This window comes from Musa acuminata, chromosome BXJ2-9, assembly GCF_036884655.1.
Source record: "Musa acuminata AAA Group cultivar baxijiao chromosome BXJ2-9, Cavendish_Baxijiao_AAA, whole genome shotgun sequence".
In the NCBI taxonomy this organism is placed as follows: domain Eukaryota; kingdom Viridiplantae; phylum Streptophyta; class Magnoliopsida; order Zingiberales; family Musaceae; genus Musa; species Musa acuminata.
The window spans coordinates 364,489-388,279 of NC_088346.1; the positions used below are offsets into that span (position 1 = coordinate 364,489).

Here is a 23,791-nt window from a genome sequence, read left to right on the forward strand (position 1 = left end):
TAACGAGATCGAGTCGTCTTTAAACACATACCCTAAATAATCTTGATTATAGATTATTCAAAAAAAATATTGAGATAATTGGACATATTGTATGTTACCATTAGACTCGAGAGACCTTCTGTATCAGTACTAATCTCTTTCAGATTTATAAGTTTGAAAGTTCCAGTATAGTCGATCATCAGATCAATCTTATAAGAGTAAGTATTGATAAAAAATCATCCGTTCTCGATATCATTAAATTAATTATAAAATAAACAATACGTCTAATTTGTAACAACACTTCCAATTTATTTGAAGCTGAAACTATATAACATGACGACAGCATCATTCTTACCTTATATAATTAACCTATTCATGTTCTGGAAAATAAACTACATGACTGCAATATCCGGCTTTTTCTTATACACATAAGCTTGCGTGAAGTAAACGTAGAGAACTAGCTCGATCATGCTGAGCCCCGCAAGAAGCCAATAGAAGTAATCGAGATGAGCACGGTTCAGATTGTTGGAAAACCAGCTCTCTCCACCTCTGCTCGTCGTTTTGTTGATCACAGAGATCAGGAATCCACTGATGAAGCTGCCGATGCCGAAGATGCTCATGTAGAGAGCCAGCCCCAGGCTCCTCAATGCATCAGGGACTTGGTCGTAGAAGAACTCCTGCAGGCCAACCATGGTGAAGACATCTGCAACCCCGAAAAGAACATACTGAGGCACCAGCCACCACAAGCTCATCGGAATCCTAGCGTTGGGCTGATCCACCAGACCGAACTCTCGAGCAGTTTTGAGCCGCTTCATCTCCACCAGAGCCGCTATCACCATGGAGATGAGAGACAGAGCCATCCCGGTGCCAATCCTCTGCAGCATGGTGATGCCGGAAGGAAGCCCGGAGAACTTCCGAGCCAAAGGGACGAGGATGCGATCGTAGATAGGGATGGAGACAATGATGGAGGTGCTGATGAAACTCTGCAGCGCCGCCGGCGGCACCTGAAGCTTGGAGCTGATCCTCCTGTCCAATGTACCGCCTTGCTTGGTGAACAGAGTTGAGGACTGCGCGAACACAACGGCGTAGATCAAACACGTCGTCCATATAGGGAACAGTCGAACCAGCCCCTTCGTCTCCTCCACACGTTCGATGCTGCCCAGAAATCATTAGTCTTCGCTAATCTACCACCAGAGGATACTAGTATCAACAGGTTTCAGAATAATACTCTTACTCGGATTGCAGTTCGGTAATGGGAAGTTTTCCCAGCCTCTTTCTTGTCAATGCGACGAGCGTTTTGCCGATCCGAGCGAAGGGGTTCTCCTCTTGCAAGAGGCAGAAGCGGTAAGTCCTGGTTCCGAGCACGAACAACACGAGGGCAAACAGCATAACGATGCAGGGGATTCCGAACCCAAGGCCCCAGCCGATGTTGTCCTGGACGTAGCTGAGGATGACGAGGGTGACCACGACGCCGCAGCAAATTCCGAAGTACCACCAGTTGAAGAAGGAGCTCCTGGCGACGCGTTCCTGGGGGTCGTTCTGGTCGAACTGGTCCGCGCCGAAGGCTTGGACGCAGGGCTTGTGGCCTCCTTGGGCGATTGCCACCAGATAGAGGGAGACGTAGAACAAGGCCACTTGGAGCCGACGAGGTGGGCAAGCCGTTCCACATTTCGCCGGATGGAAGATACGTAGCATAGATGACAGCGTCAGCGTGCCTAGACCCTGTTAAAGAACCAAGAAAATAGTTACACTTACAAGCGATAGAAAGGCCAAGAAATCATGAGAAGTGCGTCTGCGTCCAATCAATCTGCATTGTCTTTTATATTACAAAGATCTTTCGTTATATTATCAAAATATTTTTTAAATAATTTTATATAATATGTTGTATAATTTTTATATATTCTACATATATATAATTCAATTCATCGATTTAACCAATAACCCACTGATAGATTTTATGTTCGATATGATGACCCAGTTGAATAGCTTTTTATTAAACTTGGGTCATCTATTGAAGAGGTGGGCCGTGGGCTGCTTTGGCGTACATCCATAGGAAAACACGTGCTGTGTCTCAAATCAGACAACGACGCGAGTTGTCGTACACCTATGGTTCGACAATGTGATCCGATGCTTGTATTTCTTTCACTTTTTTACAATCAAGCAACCGTTTTAACTCTCATCAAATTGAAGAGTAGTGGATGGAACTGTAATGACTTATTTGTTTTATATGCCATCCGTCATCTCAAGTGAGCTCCGTCATCCCATCACATATCAGTCAATATGAAATCGACGGATGCTGCTAGAGCAGATATTGTTTTACTAAACAGAGGCTTCAAATGGTAATAAATTATATTTATTAATCTTCTTTTATTTTGAATTAAATATATACTCATCTAACTTAATACATGCACGAAAGAAGAATAAGTGGTATATCAATGAAAAATTTCGAAACAATTCAGGCGTCTATCAAGTGAATTATGTAAGATGGATGGAATTCATGAGGTTGTATCAATTATTCTTACTGTATGGTAATAAATCGAAGGTTTTGTAGGACATACACATCCATCTGATCAATTTAAATTGGCCTAAAATTTTAAATCTATCTATTTTGAAATAGGCGGAAGCACGGAGTAGTCAATTAATTTCCAATCCGATGGGGTGAAATTTGAAACGTCCTAACTGTTACCGTTTCTATTTTTGTACTACTCTCACAAGGAGCGAATGCGTCCAGGCATTGCCACTTAGGAGAACCGACCGATGCTTGACTACTTTTCACCATGGTCGAGGACTCGCACGACGGAAAGAAGGATTTCGAATTTAGGGGTAAGAAGAAGGAGAAGGATTCCTACGATTCGCACCTCGAAAAAGGCACAGCGAGGGCAAGAAGAAGAAGAGGGGTAGAAGCACGCACGTACCAGGATGTAGAGTAGAGTGGCGATGACGATGGTTCGGTAGCGCCCCAGGTAGGAATCGGCGACGAAGGCCCCCAAGAGCGGCAGCATCGACGCCACGCCGTTCCACGCGTTGAGTGCCGCCGCCGCCATCGCCGTCGACTCTCCGAGCGGGCCGGTGAGGTAGGATATCAGGTTAGATGATATCCCGTAGAAGGCGAATCTCTCGGCTATCTCCACCACTGCATACCTCCGATCCAGATCAAACGGAGGACATAGATCGAGGAAGAGGAAGGGGAAGAGGGGAATTAATACCTATGATGAAGAGAGCGGAGGTCCAGCCGCCGGAGGTGGATCTGTTAGCGAGGCGGCCGCGGTAGTCGACGATGTCCACCATGAGATCTGAGGGGCGGTGACGCAGGGTAAGGAGAGGATCCGTGTTGCCCATCGCACCCCTTCGCTTGATCGCTTTAATCTACCTTCCTCGGGCACGCCACCACTTCCCCGTTAGCTCTCTCGACGAGAGGCGATCAAGTAGGCCGAAGTATGTAATGATGTGATAAACGCAGCGATGTCAATGAATAGTGAGTGCCAATTAAAATATCCCTTGCTCTGAGATTCGTGCACCACGTTCTCACCCGGCCTCTCCGGCAACCATCCATCAGCCTGACTTCGTTAAAGCCACCGTACAAGACTTAAGTTTCCACTAGTTGATAACAAAATTTTATCGGATGAAGAATCATTTTTCTTAGTGTCAGCTTGCTTAGTTATTTACTGTAGATAGAATAGTAATATGATTGAATCTGATTTTTACCATTTATCTTTTGATAAAAAAAATAAAAAAGTTTCTCACTCAATTTTAAATTTATTTATTTTATCAGAACTATTAGAAGAAAATTAATAATTCTAAAACATCAAACTGTGCACCTTGCCAAGCAAATCGACCCATTAAAAGCTGAAGTAGCAAACACAAATAGAAGCCTTCGGGTACAATATTTAAGTTGATTTTTTTAATTTTTTATGTCGATGTGATCGTCAAATTAAAATTATGTAGGGATCAAATTATTTGATCATGTGTCATATGTCATCTTTAATAGTCAACAAAAAGATACATTGACTCCTTGTTAATTTAGTCTAGCCTTCCGAGGTGATATTCAATCAATTTTAGCTTTATTTTTTAAATTTTTTGGAACCTATAAATACCTCACCCAACTTAGCAGATGAACTGTCTAATCTTAAGTTTGTATAGTTTTGTTGCTCTCTTTAATTATATTTTGAGTATCTTCTTTCCTCTTGAATTTAATTATGATATTAAATAAGATAAAATGTCTCTTGTAAAAGAGTATGTACGAAGATGTTTTCTTAAATTTGGAAAAGTTAAAAATTGTAACAATAATAATTAATCTTCAATCATTGGATTATTAGTAAAAGCTAATGATCTCGAAGATGAATCAAGTCAAAAGATAGAATCACTATAAATTGATTTACATCATTTTTCTTGATTTTGATTTTTTGCTTATGATCATTCACTTTATTTGTAAATTTTACTCACACTTCATATTTGGTTGATCATGTTTCTAATATATATTTTTTAATCAAATTTTAACATCAATTAAAATTTATTATATTACTAATTTACCCCCCAACTCCTCCTTTTAGAACTATGAAGATCCTAACAATTGATGGTTCTAAATTGACAAAACCTTTTAAAGAATAGATGGATTATAAAAGGTAATTATTTTACTTAAATGCTAAAACGATGAATATTTTATATTATGCTTTAGATTGAAATAAGTTTAATTAAATTTCTATATATGAAATCATTTTTGATATTTGACATACTTCGAAAATTACCAATAAAGGCATTAATTTACTTTAGCATTTTATGATAATACCAAAAGAATCCATTGATATATATTTACTCAATTCTTAGATATTATCAGTAGATTAAAAGCTCTTGGCATATCCTCTTTTAATGATAATCTATTAAAGAAAATTTTTAAGTCATTTTCAAGGAATTAAGATGCAAAGATAAGAGATATAAATGACCTAAGCGATCTTTAAAGGAATGTTACTAATAACCTATGAGATAATATGCAAGATATATGAAAAAAAATAAAAGAACTTATCAATAAAGGAATGTTCAAATGAAGAAAGCTTGATAGGTTGGAGCTGGAAGAGCAAATTGTTGAAGAAGAAATGACAAATTATACTCTTGCTGTGTTCGACGATGAGGTAACTAATTCCTTGAAAACTTCTTTATCGTACGAAGAATTGCCTAAAGTATTTCATGACTTATATAATGAATTTAAAAAGATTGATAAAAATATAATTTATTGAAAAAGGATCATGTTTTACTTATTAATGAGTTTGATATACTAAAAAATTATTATGACAAATGTAACTTAAAATCTTTTATTCCTTGCACTACATGTGAAAACTCAAAATCCTCCTATCTTGAACTTAAAAAGGGCAATAAGTTCTTAAAGTAAGCTCTAGTGCAAACAAAGAATCTCTTTGATGGCCAATAAAAACATATTCAAATCCAACAAGAATAGGCTCATCGCAAAGGTCAAATAGAAATACGAAAATATCTAATAAGTTTTTAAAGCATGCTCTAGTACAAACAAAGAACCTTTTTCGCCAAGAAAAACAATATTCAAATCAAACAGAAATAGCAAACAAATATAGGTCAAACAGAAATAGAAAAAGATGTTAGTACTGAAGAAACACCTCTTGAGTTGCCAACACAATATCTTGTAGCAACTTCTGTTGTCGATGTAGACTTTCCAGCTTCTGCTTTAGCCTCCATTCTTCTATAACACATAGCAAATGATTCTGTTTTAGGCCTTAGCATTGAGGAAGTACATTCTCAATCTTACCTTTCTCTTTGTGACTCTGCTAATGGCAAATTACCTACCTATCAAACCTCAGAAATAGTTTAATCTTTTGAGCTCAACTCCATTCATTCTTAGGACTACACCTCGAATCAAAGGTTGTGCGCAAGTCAGACAATAGCTTCTCTCCACGACCGACAGAAAACCAATCACCTATAATAATTACCCTTTGTATTCAATGCACCAATAGACAGCTTATTCTTTTGTCCAAACTTCCCTTTCAGACAAACCCAATTGTAGCTTTAGATCCTACTACTGAAGATTATCTTGATCCCGTTGATTCTCAAACTACAATTATCGCTTCAATGCTAGTATTTTATTCTGATTCTTTGAAATGATTAAACTCGTTCCTACTCCTTTTAAAGATTAATTCAGACTCCAGAATTCACATAGTAACTCCCCTAGTGCAACAAATCATTGAACAATTGAACTTGATACGCATGTTCCAGAGGATAGGAATGTCACAGTAAAACTTTACTGGAATTGAATCTTTTCTCTTACCTCTTATTACCGATATCTATATGAAACTCCCTATTTTGATTCCTCTTCTCCACGAACCGAAGGAGATTCTATTGATCTCTTCGACTCTCTTGCACTTCAAAGATACTATACGCCTCGGAGGCTTGACTATATAGCAAATTTCTTGATTAACTTGGCTCAATCAAGTCTTGGGAATCTAATTTTTCAGATGATTTTGTATGATCGATACGTACCGATCCGATGACATATCGATACGCGGACCACATATTATCGGCGGACGGACCATGTTATAGTACTACAATGTTATACTGTAGTGTAGCAGTGTTATAGTGCTACGGTAAGATAAAGAAATATTTAAAAGCCACTATGAATAGGATGAGTTTTTTTCTTTTTCTTTCCCTTCCTAGCATTAAGAGTTTGCCATTTGGCTTGAATTTTTCCACCTAAATAATTAATTACGGAATGGACAAGAAAAATCCAAAGAACCGTAACAATGCGTCCAATTTATTGAAGCCCCGGAAACTATATTACATGCCGGCAGCATCATTCTTACCTTATATAATCGACCTGGAAAATAAACTACATGACTGCAGTATCCTGCTTTTTCTTATACACGTAAGCTTGCGTAAAGTACACGTAGAGAACTAGCTCGATCATGCTGAGCCCCGCAAGAAGCCAATAGAAGTAATCGAGATGAGCACGGTTCAGATTGTTGGAAAACCAGCTCTCTCCACCTCTGCTCGTCGTTTTGTTGATCACAGAGATCAGGAATCCACTGATGAAGCTGCCGATGCCGAAGATGCTAATATAGAGAGCCAGCCCCAGGCTCCTCAATGCATCAGGGACTTGGTCGTAGAAGAACTCCTGCAGGCCAACCATGGTGAAGACATCTGCAACCCCGAAAAGAACATACTGAGGCACCAGCCACCACAAGCTCATCGGAATCCTAGCGTTGGGATGATCCACCAGACCGAACTCTCGAGCAGTTTTGAGCCGCTTCATCTCCACCAGAGATGCTATCACCATGGAGATGAGAGAGAGAGCCATCCCGGTGCCAATCCTCTGCAGCATGGTGATGCCGGAAGGAAGCCCGGAGAACTTCCGAGCCACGGGGACGAGGATGCGATCGTAGATAGGGATGGAGACGATGATGGAGACGCTGATAAAACTCTGCAGCGCCGCCGGCGGCACCTGAAGCTTGGAGCTGATCCTCCTGTCCAATGTACCGCCTTGCTTGGTGAACAGAGTTGAGGACTGCGCGAACACAACGGCGTAGATCAAACACGTCGTCCATATGGGGAACAGTCGAAACAGCCCCTTCGTCTCCTCCACACGTTCGATGCTGCCCAGAAATCATTAGTCTTCGCTAATCTACCACCAGAGGATACTAGTATCAACAGGTTTCAGAATAATACTCTTACTCGGATTGCAGTTCGGTAATGGGAAGTTTTCCCAGCCTCTTTCTTGCCAATGCGACGAGCGTTCTGCCGATCCGAGCGAAGGGGCTCTCCTCTTGCAAGAGGCAGAAGCGGTAAGTCCTGGTTCCGAGCACGAACAACACGAGGGCACACAGCATAACGATGCAGGGGATTCCGAACCCAAGGCCCCAGCCGATGTTGTCCTGGACGTAGCTGAGGACGACGAGGGTGACCACGACGCCGCAGCAAATTCCGAAGTACCACCAGTTGAAGAAGGAGCTCCTGGCGACGCGTTCCTGGGGGTCGTTCTGATCAAACTGGTCCGCGCCAAAGGCTTGGACGCAGGGCTTGTGGCCTCCTTGGGCGATTGCCACCAGGTAGAGGGAGACGTAGAACATTGCCACTTGGAGCCGAGGAGGTGGGCAAGCCGTTCCACATTTCGCCGGATGGAAGATACGTAGCATAGATGACAGCGTCAGCGTGCCTAGACCCTGTTAAAGAACAAGAAAATAGTTACACTTACAAGCGATAGAAATCATGAGACGTGCGTCTGCGTCCAAATGAAGACAAGCAAGGCAATCACTCAGCATGTCTTTTATATTACAAAGATCTTTCGTTATATTATCAAAATAATTTTTTAATAATTTTATATAATATGTTGTATAATTTTTATATATTCTATGGATATATATATATATTAAAAATTCAATTCGTTGATTTAACCAATAACCCACTGATATGAGATTTGATGTTCGATATGATGACCCAGTTGAATAGCTTTTTATTAAACTTGAGTCATCAATTGAAGAGGTGGGCCGTGGGCTGCTTTGCCGTACATCCATACGAAAACGGGTGCTGTGTCTCAAATCAGACAACAACTTGAGTTGTCGTACAAGACATCATATGGTTCGACAATGGGATCAGATGCTTGCATTTCTTTCACTATTTCACAATCAAGCAAGTGTTTTAACTCTCATCAAATTGAAGAGTAGTGGATGGAACTGTAACGACTTATTTGTTTTATATGACATCCGTCATCCCATCACATATCAGACAATAGGAAATCGACGGATGCTGCTATTATTTCACTAAACAGAGGCTTCGAATGGTAATAAATTATATTTATTAATCTTATTTTATTTTAAATTAAATATATACTCATCTACCTTAGGACTTGAATGAAAGAAGAATAAGTGGTATATCAATGAAAATTTTTGAAACAATTCAGGCGCCTGTCAAGTGAATTATGTAAGATGGATGGAATTCATGAGGTTGTATCAATTATTCTTGCTATATGGTATTAAATCAAAGGTTTTCTAGGATGTACACATCCATCTGACCAATTTAAATTTGCCTAAAATTTTAAATCTATCTATTTTGAAATAGGCGGAAGCACGGAGTTGTTAATTAATTTCCAATCCGATAGTTTGAAATTTGAAACGTCCTAATTGTTACCGTTTCTATTTTTGTACTACTCTGACAAGGCGCGCATGCGTCCAGGCATTGCCACTTAGGAGAACCGACGGATGCGTGTACTACTTTTCACCGTGGTCGAGGGCTCGCACGACGGAAAGAAGGATTTCGAATTTAGGGGTAAGAAGAAGCAGAAGGGATTCCTACGATTCGCACCTCGAAAAATGCACAGCGAGGGCAAGAAGAAGAAGAGGGGTAGAAGCACGCACGCACCACGATATAGAGGAGAGAGGCGATGACGATGGTTCTGTAGCGCCCCAGGTAGGAATCGGCGACGAAGGCCCCCAAGAGCGGCAGCATTGACGCCACACCGTTCCACGCGTTGAGCGCCGCCGCCGCCATCGCCGTCGACTCTCCGAGCGGGCCGGTGAGGTAGGATATCAGGTTGGATGATATCCCGTAGAAGGCGAATCTCTCGGCTATCTCCACCCCTGCATACCTCCGATCCAGATCAAACGGACGACAGAGATCGAGGAGGAGGAAGGGGAAGAGGGGAATTAATACCTATGATGAAGAGAGCGGAGGTCCAGCCGCCGGAGGTGGATCTGTTAGCGGGGCGGCCGCGGTAGTCGACGATGTCCACCATGAGATCTGAGGGGCGGTGACGCAGGGCAAGGAGAGGATCCGTGTTGCCCATCGCACCCCTTCCCTTGCTCGCTTTAATCTCTCCCTTCCTCGCCCATACCACGCTTGCACGCCACCACTTCCGCTAGCTCCGGGAGGGACGCGATAAATTAGGCCGAAGCATGTGAAATCGCAGTGACGCAGCAGTGAGCGTCACTTCCCTCCGTGCAGACCGGAAAATATCCCAAATATCCCTTTCTCCGAGATTCGTGCACCACTTCCGGTTACACGTCCGGTTACGCAAATACGAAAAGGTTGGAGGCTTTCTCACCCGGCCTCTTCGGCAACCAGCCATCAGCCAGGCTTCGTTAAACCCACCGTACAAGGCTAAGTTTCAACTGGTTGATAACAAAATTTTATTGGATGAAGAATCATTTTTCTTAGTGTCAGCTTACTTAGTTATTTACTGTAGATATACTAGTAATATGACTTAATTTGATTTTTATCATTTATCTTTTGATAAAAAAATAAAAAAAAAATTCTCACTCAATTTTAAATTTATTTCTTTTATAAGAACTATTAGGAAAAATAAATTCTAAAACTTCAAACTAGCACCTTGCCAAGCAAACCGACCCATTCAAAGCATAAGTAGCAAACACAAATAGAAGCCTTTGGTTACAATATTTAAGTTTTTTTTTTTAATTTTTATGTCAATGTGATCCTCAAATTAAAATTATGCGATCAAATTATTTGATCATCCGTCATCTGCCATCTTTAATAGTTAACAAAAAGAAACATTGACTTCTCATTAACTTAGTTTAATCTTTCGATCTGATATTCAGTTAATTTTGGTTTTATTTTTAGAGTTTGTTTGGAGACTATAAATACCCCACTCAAACTTAATTGATGGAGTATCTAATCTTAAATTTGTATAGTTTTGTAGCTCCCTTTTTAATTATATTTTATAAATTTTATAAAGTTTGTATAGTTTTTAAAGTCTCTTCTTTCTTTTTTAGTTTAATTATAATATTAAATATTATGAGGTAAAAGGTCTCTCGTATGAAAAAAATTTTAAGCCTGAAAAAGTTAAAAATTGTAACAATGGTAATTGATCTTCGATCATTAGAAATATCATTAGTGAAAGTTGATAACCTAAGGAGAAGAGGAATGAGGATAAGTCAATAAGACTGAATCACTATAAATTAATTTATATCATTTTTCTTACTTTTGATTTTTTGCTTATGATCATTCACTTGCAAATTTTATTCACACTCCATATTTGATTGATCATGTTTCTAATATATATTTTTTAATTAAATTTTAACATCGATTCAAATTTATTATAATACTAATTCACCCTGCAACTCCTCATTTTAGTACTATAAAAATCCAAATGATTAATATCATAGCTCGATTATCTCATTTGGATTACCACCCAAGAGAGATAAGAGAGAAATAAAGATATTTTTAAATAATCAAGAGGATCACTCGATTATACTTTTAAAAAAATTAGAAAGATAATTTTTTTTTTTGCATTCACTCGATCATGATTGATGGTTTATTATTGAAAATAATTTTAAAAAATCTTCTAAAATAATAGATGGTTCTAAAATGGCAAACTTTTAATGAATGGATGGATTCTAAAAGGTAATTATTTCACTTAAATGCTAAAATGATGAATATTTTATATTATGCTTTAGATCGAAATAAGTTTAATAGAATTTCTGAAATCACTTTTGATATTTGACATACTTTAAAAATTACCAATGGCATCAATTTACTTGAACACTTGAACATTTTATGATAATGCCAAAAGAATCCATTAATATATATTTACTGTGGATTAAAAGCTCTTGGTATATCTTCTTCTAATAATAATTTATTAAGAAAAAAATTTTAAGTCACTTTCCAAGATGCAATGATAACTATAATTAGAGATATAAATAACGATCTTTCATTTGAAGAATTCAAAAGGTTACTAATGATCTATGAAATAATATACAAGGTACATAAAAAAAGAACAAGAGAACTTATTAATAGAGGAATGCTTAAACTAAGAAAGCTCTGATAGGTTGGAGGTGGAAGAGCAAATTATTGAAGAAGAACAATGAGGTAACTAATTCGTTGAAAACTCCTTTATCGTACAAAGAATTACCTGAAGCATTTCATGACTTATGCGATAAATTTAAAAAGATTGATAAAAATATAATTTATTGAAAAAGGATCATGCTTTACTTATTAATGAGTTTGATATATGCTTTACTCATTAATGAGTTTGATACATAAAAAAAGCAAATGACAAATGTAACTCAAAATCTTTTATTCCTGGTACTATACGTGAAAACTCAAAATCCTCCTATCTTGAACTTGAAAAGGAAAATAGGTTCTTAAAGCAAGCTCTAGTGCAAACAAAGAACCTCTTTCATCGCCAACAAAGACATTCAAATCGAACAGAAATAAACTTATCACTAATAAACATAGGTCAAACAGAAATTGGAAAAGATCTTAGCACCTAAAATACCACTTGAGTCGCCTACACCATGTCTTGTTGTTGACCTCCTTCTTTCACATTCAAAAGATGACCAAGACTCTCATTGCATAGCATCTCTTCGTTTTTGTATGTTGCGGCAACCACCGTGAGTAGCACGAAACGTCAGTCAACCTGAAGCCCCCCGGGTGACACAGGGTTCTATGAAGCTCTCATATAACACAGGGTTCTATGTCTATTGCTCACTGCTCACTCGGACGATAAAAAATGATTTGTTTTGGCATGTTTTTGGGCTGGTTTTTTTTATGCTACAGTGACCTCAGGGAAAACGTTAGTTATTTCAACATCTTGAAACCCCTCGAGTGGTATAAGACTAGATAGAGCTCTCGGATTTGATGGAAACTTAAGCATGCAGTTCTTACTTTTCTCTCTCTCATTTGATGGAAACACATGCAGTTCTTGTCTGCAACTGATAGAGTGGGCTATAAGATCACTGGTAAATAAACATGCAGAAGAAGCAATCGGGCAATTTAAAATCTTATTACAAGAATATATTTTTGCAAGCTTGAACTGATATACACAAAAACGGTTCCACTGCTTGAAAAGGCTAACATAACACTTCGAATGCTATCTCTTTTACTCTATTATATGATATGTTAAGGCCCATCACCAATTCCCCATAAATGTTCCAACGTAATGGACACCAAACACTCGCAGCAAATGGCACCAGAAAGGATGCGCTGGTGACCTCCATGGCCTCAAATCTTTTCCTAATTCCATTCGATGAAAGCTTGGCTAACAACTCTCACTGGTTATACTGTCACAACCAGTGGTACTCGAATCATCACAAATCTTTTCCTAATTCCATTCGATGAAAGCTTGGCTAACAACTCTCACTGGTTATACTGTCACAACCAGTGGTACTCAAATCATCACGACTGATATTAGGGCCCGTGATTCCGAAAATGATGCATGCAATGGCATCCTTGTATAGTGTTGCCAATAAATAATCGAAGCAAGTGTGACAGGACGACCTGAATGCCAATAAAATAATTAAAGGCCTAAAGGAATGGATTAATTTTAATCGACTGGAAGAAGGCATAAAAGAACATTTATATATTTACTTATCTGAAACGTATGGCATGTGTTGGTAGTACTGCATTTTCTTGTTTTGTTTGAAATCTTATTTCATTCACACTCTTTTCACTACAAATACTGGTTGACCAAAGATCCCAAATGGTTCTATTGTAAGTTTTGAAAGAATAAAATGAATGATCAGTAGAAATAAGATGGAAAAAAAATGGATGTCATCGATGAATAAAGAAAGTGAAACAAAAAAGAACAAGTATTATCTTTTTTCTGCTTAGCTAAGTTGATAGATCTTTCTGCTCGAATTGTTATGCTTGTTTTCATTCTAAATGATGATGCCAGGAGGCTGAGTTTTTTTAATCTAATGTTCTTATGTCCTATATATATATATATATATATTATATAGTCCCTCACCAGAAGCAACCTTTGTCTTGTTTGTGAAGTAAGACATTACACCTAACTTTGTATAAATAGTAGTCCTCGTTTGCCTTCAGATTAAGTTATATATCTAATTCTCATTATGAACTCAGATATTAATGCATCTCTTGTTTTTGGGTATTGTTTCGAGTAAAAATTTGCTATACGATGTCACCGTTGATGTGGACCGGCTGACTCCTCTATCATGAAACTAAATATGACCGACACGAAGACCTTCATCTATAAAGTCAGTGTGGGAAAAGAGTGGCTTCATTTAAACAAGCCAAGACATTGTCTCTTTCTCATCGACAGCAAAAGAGTCTCTCCCCAACCACTCTGCTGGTGAAGCTCAACTAAGAGGGGATTGCAACCATTAGAGATGACAAAGTTTGCATAAGCTAATGCAACACCGAACGGGTAACGCCGAGCGAGGAGTTGCTTGTTATTCCGATTTGGATCACAACTTACGGTCAACATCTGTGTAAATTGTTGCTTTGAGATTCGAAACGTTTTGCACCGTGTGGACTTTTCCCACCGGTCAATTTAATATACCATCCAACGAACCTGAGGGACCAGCTCTGCTTTCATATTCAATCCAACAAAAAGGTTGGCAATGAGACCAGTGAAGGGGGGGTTGCGGTAGGTGGGTTTTTTGTGTGAGGGGAGGGACCAGTTATGCTTCCAGGTTCATCGCTTATCATGGTTCACAGCAGAGGAACCATGAAGAATAACTATAATAATAGTAAATATATCCATGAAGAATAACTATAACAATAATAATAGTAATATCCATGAAGAATAACTATAATAATAGTAAGCCTTATGTTCAAAAGCTTGTTTATATCCATCAAGAATAACTATAATAATAGTAAATAGAAGGAAGAAAATTCTCTTTCAAGCTAATCTACATCTCACACATACATTATTTTTCTTAGGCAACATAGACCAAGGTATTATTATATATAGTGATAGTGAATATTCCAACATCAGCCCGAGTTGTCGGTGGACAGTCGACGTTGAATATAACCCTACATCTGTTTGACACAAAAGAAATTTGACATGGCAAACGGTGCCCCACCTACCGACTCTGTGTTGCATGAGACTATATGAGTCGATACCCTGCCACAAGAACCCGAAAAGGTCGACCCACATCGCAGGGGACGTACGAGTCAGTCGCCTCCATGACTACGCCATGGGAGGTATTGGCAGTCATTATTGACCATCGTACCCTTGGGCCATTTCCATAGGTATAAATATTGGTCCCCCATTTCGGGACGAGGGATGAACTTTTCACACATTTTTAATTACTAACTTAAGCATCGAAGGGATCAAGTCAGGAATCCCCCCGGACATCAACATGTTGTGCAAAATCTTGACATAAATCTTGACCTCACTCTCCCACCTATTCGAACAACCTTGCACTTTTAGGATGAGACCAAGTCATGTCGACCCTCGGGCCACGGCATAAAGGTATATAACATTTTTGGGGCTAGAAAAAGGGTCGAACATCGTAAGAGCGTATGCTGATGAATCCTCTCAACGAGCACTTCAACGAGGAGGTTCCACCCCCACACCATGCCTTTGGCTAGGGAGGGCAACTACCTATCCTCATGCAAGTAGATGGGACCACCTCAACCCAGACCTCAAGCCACTATTGGTGCCTGTTCAATGACCTCGAGCTCTCCCGTCCAAGAGCCAATGAAGGGCAATTGGTCATCCTCATTGGTCATCCTCATCGAGACCTTTCTGAGTCTCACCCACCAAGTGTAGAACTTGGCTGGGATGATGCAAGCTATCGCTCTCCTTTTATCTCAGCTGGCCTAGCAAGCAGCACCCCCTCCGTAATTACAACTAGTGGTCCAACCTCTGCTCATCACCATGCCCCTAGGGCCACCTCGACGGATCAGCCCAAGATTGCCCCCAATCAACCGAGGGCAACCCGAGGATATGTGATCCTCGATGGTGGAATATAGTGCTCCCCCACATCGCTTTGCTATCTCAACCCTTCCCGAGACAAATACACAGTTGACAAATTCAATTGATGACTCGCTCAAGGCCCAGCTATAGCTAGTAAATTAGCACTATAGTGCAAAGGGAATTCCAACAAACCAAAGGAAAGGCTAGTGATCTACCTCGAGTAGCTCCCCCTTCGTCTAAGATATCGAGGAGGAGCCATCCCAACCAGCTTCCACCTATTGACGTTAAAAGCTTTTGATAGTAGCTCGGACCCGAGATAAGACATCATGGCTTTTGAGGCCTAGATGTCGTTGTACGGTACGTCTAATGTCCAAATGTGTCTAGCATTCCTGACATGACATTGTACGATACATAAATCGAGCATGACTCGATCCCATCTCATAGTCAATCTCTCGATCTGACCTCACTCTGTCACTCATTCGCATTGACCTTGTGTCTTCGAGACGGGACTAAGCTGGGCCGACCCTAGGCCACGACACAAAGGTGCATAACAGAATTTTAAAGAGCAACTTTTGCGATGTTTTGAAACTTGAATTCCTCACGTTCTAAGCTAAGTTATGTTTGTTTTATCTATTCAATTAAGAAATTGTCACTCTCGAATATTTTTTGAATATGTTTTTGATTCACTTTCAGATTGAACCTCATGTTCTAAAAACAATGTGGCTATTACTACTCCTCTGGCGTTTTAAATCACAATAAATTAGTAACGAAGAGATACTTAATAAAATAGGTGTAAGCGAACTAACGGAACTTTTGAGCTACCGGTCGGATGAGCAATCGTTACCGCCGCACTTGAACGAGCTACAGATGTTACAAAAGACACATGAGCAGAGAGACCAACTACGACTTGTGGTCATATTAAAAAAAATACAATACTCGACGCAAAACATGTCCGAGATTTTATACCGAAAGAGATAAGCACGACACGACCCTTTTCTTATAACAAGATTTTGATTTAAAAAATAATAATCAAGAGAATTAATGATAAAATATATAAGATGAATTCCTGGAGAAAAGAAAAAGAAAAAACTCTTGGTCTTCGTTTTTAGCATCACTGTTTTGGTTTTTGCCCCGTATAGTAGTAGTAGTAGTCTACCTGAAACCATGGGAACGGCTCCCGATCAATTTTAACATGACCATGATCATGATCATGGTCATGATCATGATGGACGCTACGCAAAAATCGGATTACGAGGACCCGCGATCTTTCTTCATCCCCCTTATTAGGTTGCGGTTTTCGTTCATATTTTATAGGTTCAGCATAATTCTGCTTGTTATCGGAAACATGGGAAAACATTTCCTATCGGGATCATATTTCCAAGCATAATAATAACCTCAAGAGTCGCCATCCAACGAGTAAAAACATAATTAATATACACACATATATGATCCTTAAAACATGTCGATTGTAGTCCACGCCTACAAGTCGCCCAAATTTCCCTTCTTCTACTTTGATCTATCTATCGCTTAACACCGTACCGAAAACAATGAAACCCCCTCCTCCATCAGCCGCCGCCCTGCCGCAGAAGCTCCGGGGCCACCTTTCCGGTGCCATCTCTTTCCTCCTCGTCTTCTCCCTTGGCTACATCCTCGGCTTCCTCTCTGCCCCCTCCAACTCCTCTCCGCTCGCCCCGCTCTCGCCCACGGCGCCGACGAAGACGGCGGAGCGGATAGTGAAAGCGCCGCCTCCTCCTCCTCCTCCTCCGCCGCATGATCTCCTAAGATTCCGAACCCAGTGTGCGGACCCCATTCCCCAGTCCGAGGTGCTTAAGACGATTCTGGAGAGGGTACACGACGGGAAGTCGCCCTTCGACGGCTTCCCGTCGCCGGAAACGTCGGAGCACCTCCTCCCCCCGGCGGCGCGGCCCCGAGGGTGGGGCTCCACCATGCCGGTGTTCCGCGACTTGATGGAGTCCATCCGACCCCTCACCATCATCGAGCTCGGCACCTTCCTCGGGGCGTCGGCGCTCCATATGGCGACCGTGGCCGCCAATCTGTCGCTCCCTGCCGTCATCCTCTGCGTGGACGACTTCCGGGGGTGGCCGGGCGCCCGGGCCCGCTTCCCTCGCGACCTGCCACGTCCGCGCCACGGCGATGCGCTGCTGCTCCACCAGTTCATGGCCGGAGTGGCGGCGGCAGGTGCAGCGGCTGCGGGGCGAGTGGTACCGGTGCCGTTCTCCACCGCGTCGGCGCTGGCGGCTCTGTGCGAGTGGGGGGTGTACGGAGACCTGATCGAGGTGGACGCGGGGCACGACTTCCACTCAGCCTGGGCGGACATCAACATGGCCTGGGCGGTTCTCCGACCGGGCGGCGTCCTCTTCGGCCACGATTACCACACGGCTGCCGACGATCACGGCGTCCGCCGCGCCGTCACGCTTTTCGCCGGCGTTAAGGGCGTGCAGGTCCGGCCGCACGGTCAGCACTGGGTCCTCTCCCCGAAGCCACCCATCTCTTATTAATCTGCTTCTACTGCTTTCTTTTTTGCTATCTTCTCCTCAAAAGAAGATAAAAATTTGTGTGATAAAAAGAGTGTATGATTTGCTGCTGATCAACACCATATGTTTATGTATGTATAATGATAATAATTATTAATGTGAAGTTGTACAATTGAATGAGATGTGATTATATTTTTATTTTGATGATGTAGCGCTTGTAGAGGTCGGTTGATGTATGGTATGAGCACATGAATTTGGACGGATTAAGAAACACAATCCCTCCTCTTCGTTTTACTTCCACCTCTAATCCCTCTTCCTTTTACGTCATTATTTGGTAAGCTTATCTTTAAAGCGAAGAATTACTCGACTCGAAACTAGTTTTGGTGGCGACTTCCTTCCGATCACCCACGTTACGTGCATTTGGATCTCCACGTAGTACAGTTAGTGTTAAGGTACATTAAACTATTCTTCCCCACGCAATGCAATGGGTCACACAGAGAACGTAATGTGATGGTGATAGCATGACTACTTCATCAACACGCTAATGATGGTGCGCAACCGAGTCGTCTAATTCACACGGAGACAATGGATGAATTCTTTCTACATTTATTTATTCTATGTACTGTACTATACTATACTATATAGAAGGATATATTTGCATGTTCTCATTGGAGTCATATATTAAATATTACATACATACGATAGGATTAACATATAAGTGAAAACCATAAAGTAGTGTTGTTCATTTTCACCAGACGGCGGTGGTGTCGATTGGGCCCCGAGGGCCGAGTTGGGTCTCAACTCTCGACAATACCAATCCAATATTGGCATGATTAGATCATCCCACAAATCATAAGATCATCTAACCACTTGGTTTTTTAGCTTAGCCCATGTTATTATAAAGATTTGACATTCCCTCGAATTTCCATCGGACTAGTTCAAATATGTATACCCTTAACATCATCTAAGACAGTCTCATTTCCTGCCTTTCAAATAAGCTAAAGACAATAGATTATGAAGGGTAATCCTTCATAATCTAGTTCAGTCACTCACCTATTTTTTTAATTATCAATATATATATATATATATATAATTAATATCAACCTCCTCGTTAGGCCCTCCCCGACTCCACATTTTCCAGGCAAAAAGGTGCTTACTGTATGATGCTGCTCTTAAGAATGACCCCACGTAACTAAATTGAAAATTTGCTATCTATTAATAACATTCATAAGTTTCCAAGATATTTAAGTTAAAAAAAAAGTACTATCATAATTGTACGTATATAAAAGACAACTTAATTTTTTGACCTCAGCCATGTCTCATACTCGTCCTTGTTGTTGGTGACTTTGAAGTCGAAGTAGAGGGTGTGCTTGTAGGTCTGCTTGTTGGGTCCTTATAGAATAAAACCTATTTCTGATTTGCATTGAGCTTTGATTATTATCCTTGGAGCGTAGTGGTGTTGAATTCTTCGAGCTTAATTAACCACTTCAATAGCCTTCTTGAGACATCAAGCAAGCTTCGAAAGAATTAATCGAAGAGGTTGGTTGATCATCACATAGATGGTATGCACTTGAAAGTATGGTCGAAGTTTTCAAGCCGGTATTAGGGCATAGGTCAGATACAACTCCTCCTCCTCACTCACCATATGATTGACATGTTAGATTGGATTCTAGACACCTTCTACTTCTCAAAATAAAACCAAACTAATTGTGGAAGAGGTGATAGCCAAGTAGAGATAACGGTCAGGAGAGGTGAGTTATGCTGGGGTGGCAAATAGTTGTGAATGATGAACTCTATGAACTTTTTCGATTGGACTTTAAAGGTACACTGAGTTATATTTTGGCACATTCTAAATCTCTTGAGAGTCTTGTAAGTCTCAACCAAATTGTTGAAGATCATGTCGTCTATATAAACCTTCATATTTTATCTAATATATGACTTAAACATTTTATTTATCATTCGTTCGTAGGTGGCTTCGACATTCTTCAATCCTTGGGCATGATACGATAGCAATATATATTATTTTCTATGATAAAAGAAGTATTTTTATTATCCTCATGTATCACTCGAATCTAGTTATACGTGGTATTAACCAATTGATCGATCCGAGATAATGGGTAAAATATTGGAGTGCACGAGCTAAAATATTTTGGCCAGCTGCATATATAACTCAAGGTCATGGCGAAGGCCATGGTTGAGGCTCGAGTTCACAAATAAATTGATTTCAGATTTCAGATGTTTCTTTGCCCATTAGCATGGGAAAGCTATGGTTCTTTCCAGTTCACAGATTCCTGCATCAGCATCTCGAGTTGAGGCAGCTCGAGTTCTCACCATCCAATGGAACCAGCGAATTTGGAAGAGGTGAGTTGTTGATTTAGATATGAGATATAATAGCATCCAAATTTTGGTACATCACAAAAATTATAAGTGATTTATATTAAATAACTTTGTGAGGTGACTAATTTGTTTACCAAAAGAAAAATAACTTTGTGAGCTAAAATAATAGCAAAGCATCCATTTTTCACATAAGAATATTCAAGGAACCACATATTAACCATGACAAGCAGTCAAGCACACAAAAAACACAAAACAAAACTCAACGAGACTCCTAAGATTCAGGGATGCATTATTCTTCCATGCGCTCTCCCTCAGGCTGTGATTGAGAAACCTTGACTTTAATCTTTGCAAGAGTAAATTGTGAATCCTGCTGCAGGGCAACAGGCGCTTTGACCAAATCAATACTGTTCTCCAACTCCTTAATTGCTGCCTGCTGCTCAAATGTCTTTTTACCCTTCATCCTACAAGATATGAAAATGACAGATCAGAAATATGAATTGCAGATTGAAAGAGGAAAAAAATCATGCATGCATCAACTGCCAACAAAAATCAGATGCTGCCTCTGCAGCAGATACCAACCTCATTTTGTGGTGTCTAACCTCCCTATCCACTCTGATTTTGTCAATCTTCTTTATAGCCTTCAGTGTCATCTCTGTAACATTTCTATCATATCTTTCAGGCCTGTTACGTCTCCTTTCAAACTCGAATGTTGAGTCCTTGATAATGATAAAGAGTCATTGATAGTGAATCATGTAATATATTTTTCTCAATGTAAAAAACAAACACACAAGTGTCTCTCATTAGCATTTCTAACCTGAGTCATATCCTTCCCATGCAATCGTCTATATGCCTTTGTCCATTTCACCTTGCGAGGATTTCTCTTCATTTTGAAATTCTTATGGCATTTCGAACGGCAGAATCGGAATATCTGCAGAAAAATACTCACCATTGATCACAGGAGGCTAAGAAACAGGAAATTCACCATTATGCAGTAAAGGTTCATGGTTAATTGTGCATTAGACTAGACTTGACAAACTGCAATGGACAACACATGGAGCACCAGCATAAGCTATTCCACAAGAACAGAAGCAAACTACACGAGTATAAACAAGGGAATCATGAATAATCACAAGCAGCAGAACCTTAGTCTTGTGCTTTCCACATAAAACGGCTATAGAACATCAGGATGTGTTAGCTCTAAGATCCTATATAGTTTGTTCTTCATATTGTTCCCCTACATATGTGCTGCCAATGAACCAGATACGATGTGATCTAAACAAATAAGAACTGCATATGGATTGAATCTTTATCCGATAGTCTACCAAACTAATTATCTGTTCTAATTACCTAATATATAATTGGATCAGGATACTTGTCAACATCAATTTGATCTACTAATGACCCAATTTGATGAACTAATACATAGAATGTTTTAGAAATTTTATCTTAGTATAGCCAACATAATCCAAATGTTGGAAAAACATACAAATATTGTCGAGATCAACCGGATTGGATCAGGTTCCAAGTTAGAACTCCTGTTCTTACTTGACTGGTTTTTGTCAATCCAATGGGATTATTGGATAGGATACGATCAGTTTTTCTTTGGCTCGGATTAGATCCAAATCAACCACAACCTGATATGGACCCAAGGATGGAAGTTCCTTCAAAGTCTGGTGGCCAAGCTCACAAACATAAGATTCTAAACCTCCCATATTAGCATGCACCACCAAGATAAAACATGATAACATCAAATTTCAACTCATCTTTTAGGAAATTCTTCGTATAGCATCTATTTTGACAAAACTGAATAAAATGTTACCATTTAACTGGTTTTACAGGAAATTCATTGGAATAGAATCTATCTTTATAAGTGCTGAACTGCCACATGGAGTACATGGAATGACATAGACTGCTGAGAACCTTAAAGACCATAATGCATGTTAGAATTCTGACAAAAGCCCATCTTTTAAAATCAGGATCAAGATGAGCTACCGGCAAAATGTTCAGTACCAGCCACACATTGATGGATCAGATTCAGCTAAAACCTCTTTGAACAATATATTAAACCATTGTAAATCCTATTTTGCCAAAATTCGAGAATATTCTCAAACATCAAATCTGACTCCAGAATTAAACTAGCAACTTCGATTTTCCCTACTTTAGTAACTTCAAGTATCAGAGTTTCTCTCTAACTATTATAAAAATCATTAGAAAGGTTTAACAATCAGTGGTGCAATTAAGACCTACAAATATAGAATAATCACACAGAACTTTGTCATCTATAATATTATTTTTCCCATAAAAGAGACCTAATTGTTAGGATTCTATGTAATTATGATCCAAGGGTTGGACCAGGATAATTTAGGACCATTCTCATTTGATCATAATAGATCCAAATAACATCGACATAACTTCACAAATAATGCACTACCAATTTGGAATAAACAACCAAAAAGAAGTATGTCTGTCAGCTGGTAAAGAAGATTAAAGCACCAGGGCAAAACAACCAATTCTATTATACCATGAATAACAATCATATTCTCATGGGGTGAAAGTCTCCAGCTTATGAAAATCATCTTTCTAGTTGTATGAAAGAAGGCTTAAAACTAATCGTCTATATATGGTCGATGTCATTGTATGAAAATCAGCTTATGAAATTTGAAAAGAAAAACTTACCTTTGCATCATTTCGAACAAATTGAATTCCATGTCCCGGATATATGGTCGATGAGCAGAACCAACACTTTTCTATTCTCATCTTCAATCCAACTCAGGGACCAATTTTCCTGAGTATCAAAAGATAAATCAATAAACATAAGAAATAAAACAAAGGTTAAGCCATCGCCTGAATTATACCACTGCATTTATAGTAAAGTAAGATAGCATCAACCAGATTATAGACTTCCCAACCAGGATGCTCACAGATGATCACTTAGCAATGCGCCAAAGAATTGAGAGTAACTAACATTCTAGAGATCTATAATCAAAGCACGATAACTCGGGAGAACGAAAGAATTTGCATAAACCAAAACATTTTTGCCACCTCAATCAACTAATCGAGCATAGATTATAACCCAACGGCATTGCAAACCCTAAAAAAACCCAGTGACGGCAATACAGAATAGGATATGCGGAAAGAGACAGCAAAAGCAAGACACAGGGAGACAAATAGAAGAGGATGGAGAGAAGTAACTCTGGAGAATGACGGCAAGAGGACGGAGGGCACGGCTCTCTCGCGGCAGCCGAGGGGGCAGAGGGAGGCGGCGGACGAGGTGGAGCGACTCGAGGTACATCTAGTAGGTTTTCGAACAACCGGTTCAGGTGACACGGCCACTTGGACCGTTCCA

General features: G+C 39.8%; 3 protein-coding genes across 3 annotated transcripts; 1 reads left to right on the forward strand and 2 right to left on the reverse strand.

The window, feature by feature from the left end:
- Positions 1–204: 204 nt before the first annotated feature.
- Positions 205–9,861, reverse strand: LOC103996574 (uncharacterized). The gene is made up of 9 exons (XM_065123907.1): positions 9,643–9,861; positions 9,352–9,569; positions 7,669–8,156; positions 6,861–7,589; positions 6,040–6,055; positions 3,186–3,258; positions 2,895–3,112; positions 1,214–1,701; positions 205–1,134 (listed from the first exon to the last, which is right to left on the reverse strand). The coding sequence occupies exons 1-9, from the start codon at positions 9,773–9,775 to the stop codon at positions 372–374; spliced, it is 3,126 nt and encodes a 1,041-aa protein (XP_064979979.1). The 5' UTR covers positions 9,776–9,861; the 3' UTR covers positions 205–371.
- Positions 9,862–17,056: 7,195 nt separating this feature from the next.
- Positions 17,057–18,290, forward strand: LOC103996575 (uncharacterized). Its single transcript, XM_009417499.3, has one exon. It carries the CDS (start codon positions 17,161–17,163, stop codon positions 18,130–18,132), a length of 972 nt encoding a protein of 323 aa, XP_009415774.2. The 5' UTR covers positions 17,057–17,160; the 3' UTR covers positions 18,133–18,290.
- A 2,318-nt stretch (positions 18,291–20,608) lies between these two features.
- LOC103996576 (probable ribosome biogenesis protein RLP24) lies at positions 20,609–23,773 on the reverse strand. The gene is made up of 5 exons (XM_009417500.3): positions 23,638–23,773; positions 23,122–23,230; positions 21,260–21,373; positions 21,025–21,161; positions 20,609–20,906 (listed from the first exon to the last, which is right to left on the reverse strand). Exons 2-5 carry the CDS (start codon positions 23,200–23,202, stop codon positions 20,735–20,737), a joined length of 504 nt encoding a protein of 167 aa, XP_009415775.2. The 5' UTR covers positions 23,203–23,230; positions 23,638–23,773; the 3' UTR covers positions 20,609–20,734.
- Positions 23,774–23,791: the final 18 nt, after the last annotated feature.

Coding starts and splice junctions, on each gene's coding strand:
- LOC103996574 (XM_065123907.1), bottom strand. CDS start 9,775: ATGGGCAACACGGATCCTCTCCTTGCCCTGCGTCACCGCCCCTCAGAT. Junction 9,570..9,642: donor CTCCGCTCTCTTCATCATAG/GTATTAATTCCC, acceptor GGAGGTATGCAG/GGGTGGAGATAGCCGAGAGA. Junction 1,135..1,213: donor ATTACCGAACTGCAATCCGA/GTAAGAGTATTA, acceptor ATTTCTGGGCAG/CATCGAACGTGTGGAGGAGA.
- LOC103996575 (XM_009417499.3), top strand. CDS start 17,161: ATGAAACCCCCTCCTCCATCAGCCGCCGCCCTGCCGCAGAAGCTCCGG.
- LOC103996576 (XM_009417500.3), bottom strand. CDS start 23,202: ATGAGAATAGAAAAGTGTTGGTTCTGCTCATCGACCATATATCCGGGA. Junction 21,374..23,121: donor TTGTTCGAAATGATGCAAAG/GTAAGTTTTTCT, acceptor ATTTTTCTGCAG/ATATTCCGATTCTGCCGTTC. Junction 21,162..21,259: donor ATGGGAAGGATATGACTCAG/GTTAGAAATGCT, acceptor ATCATTATCAAG/GACTCAACATTCGAGTTTGA.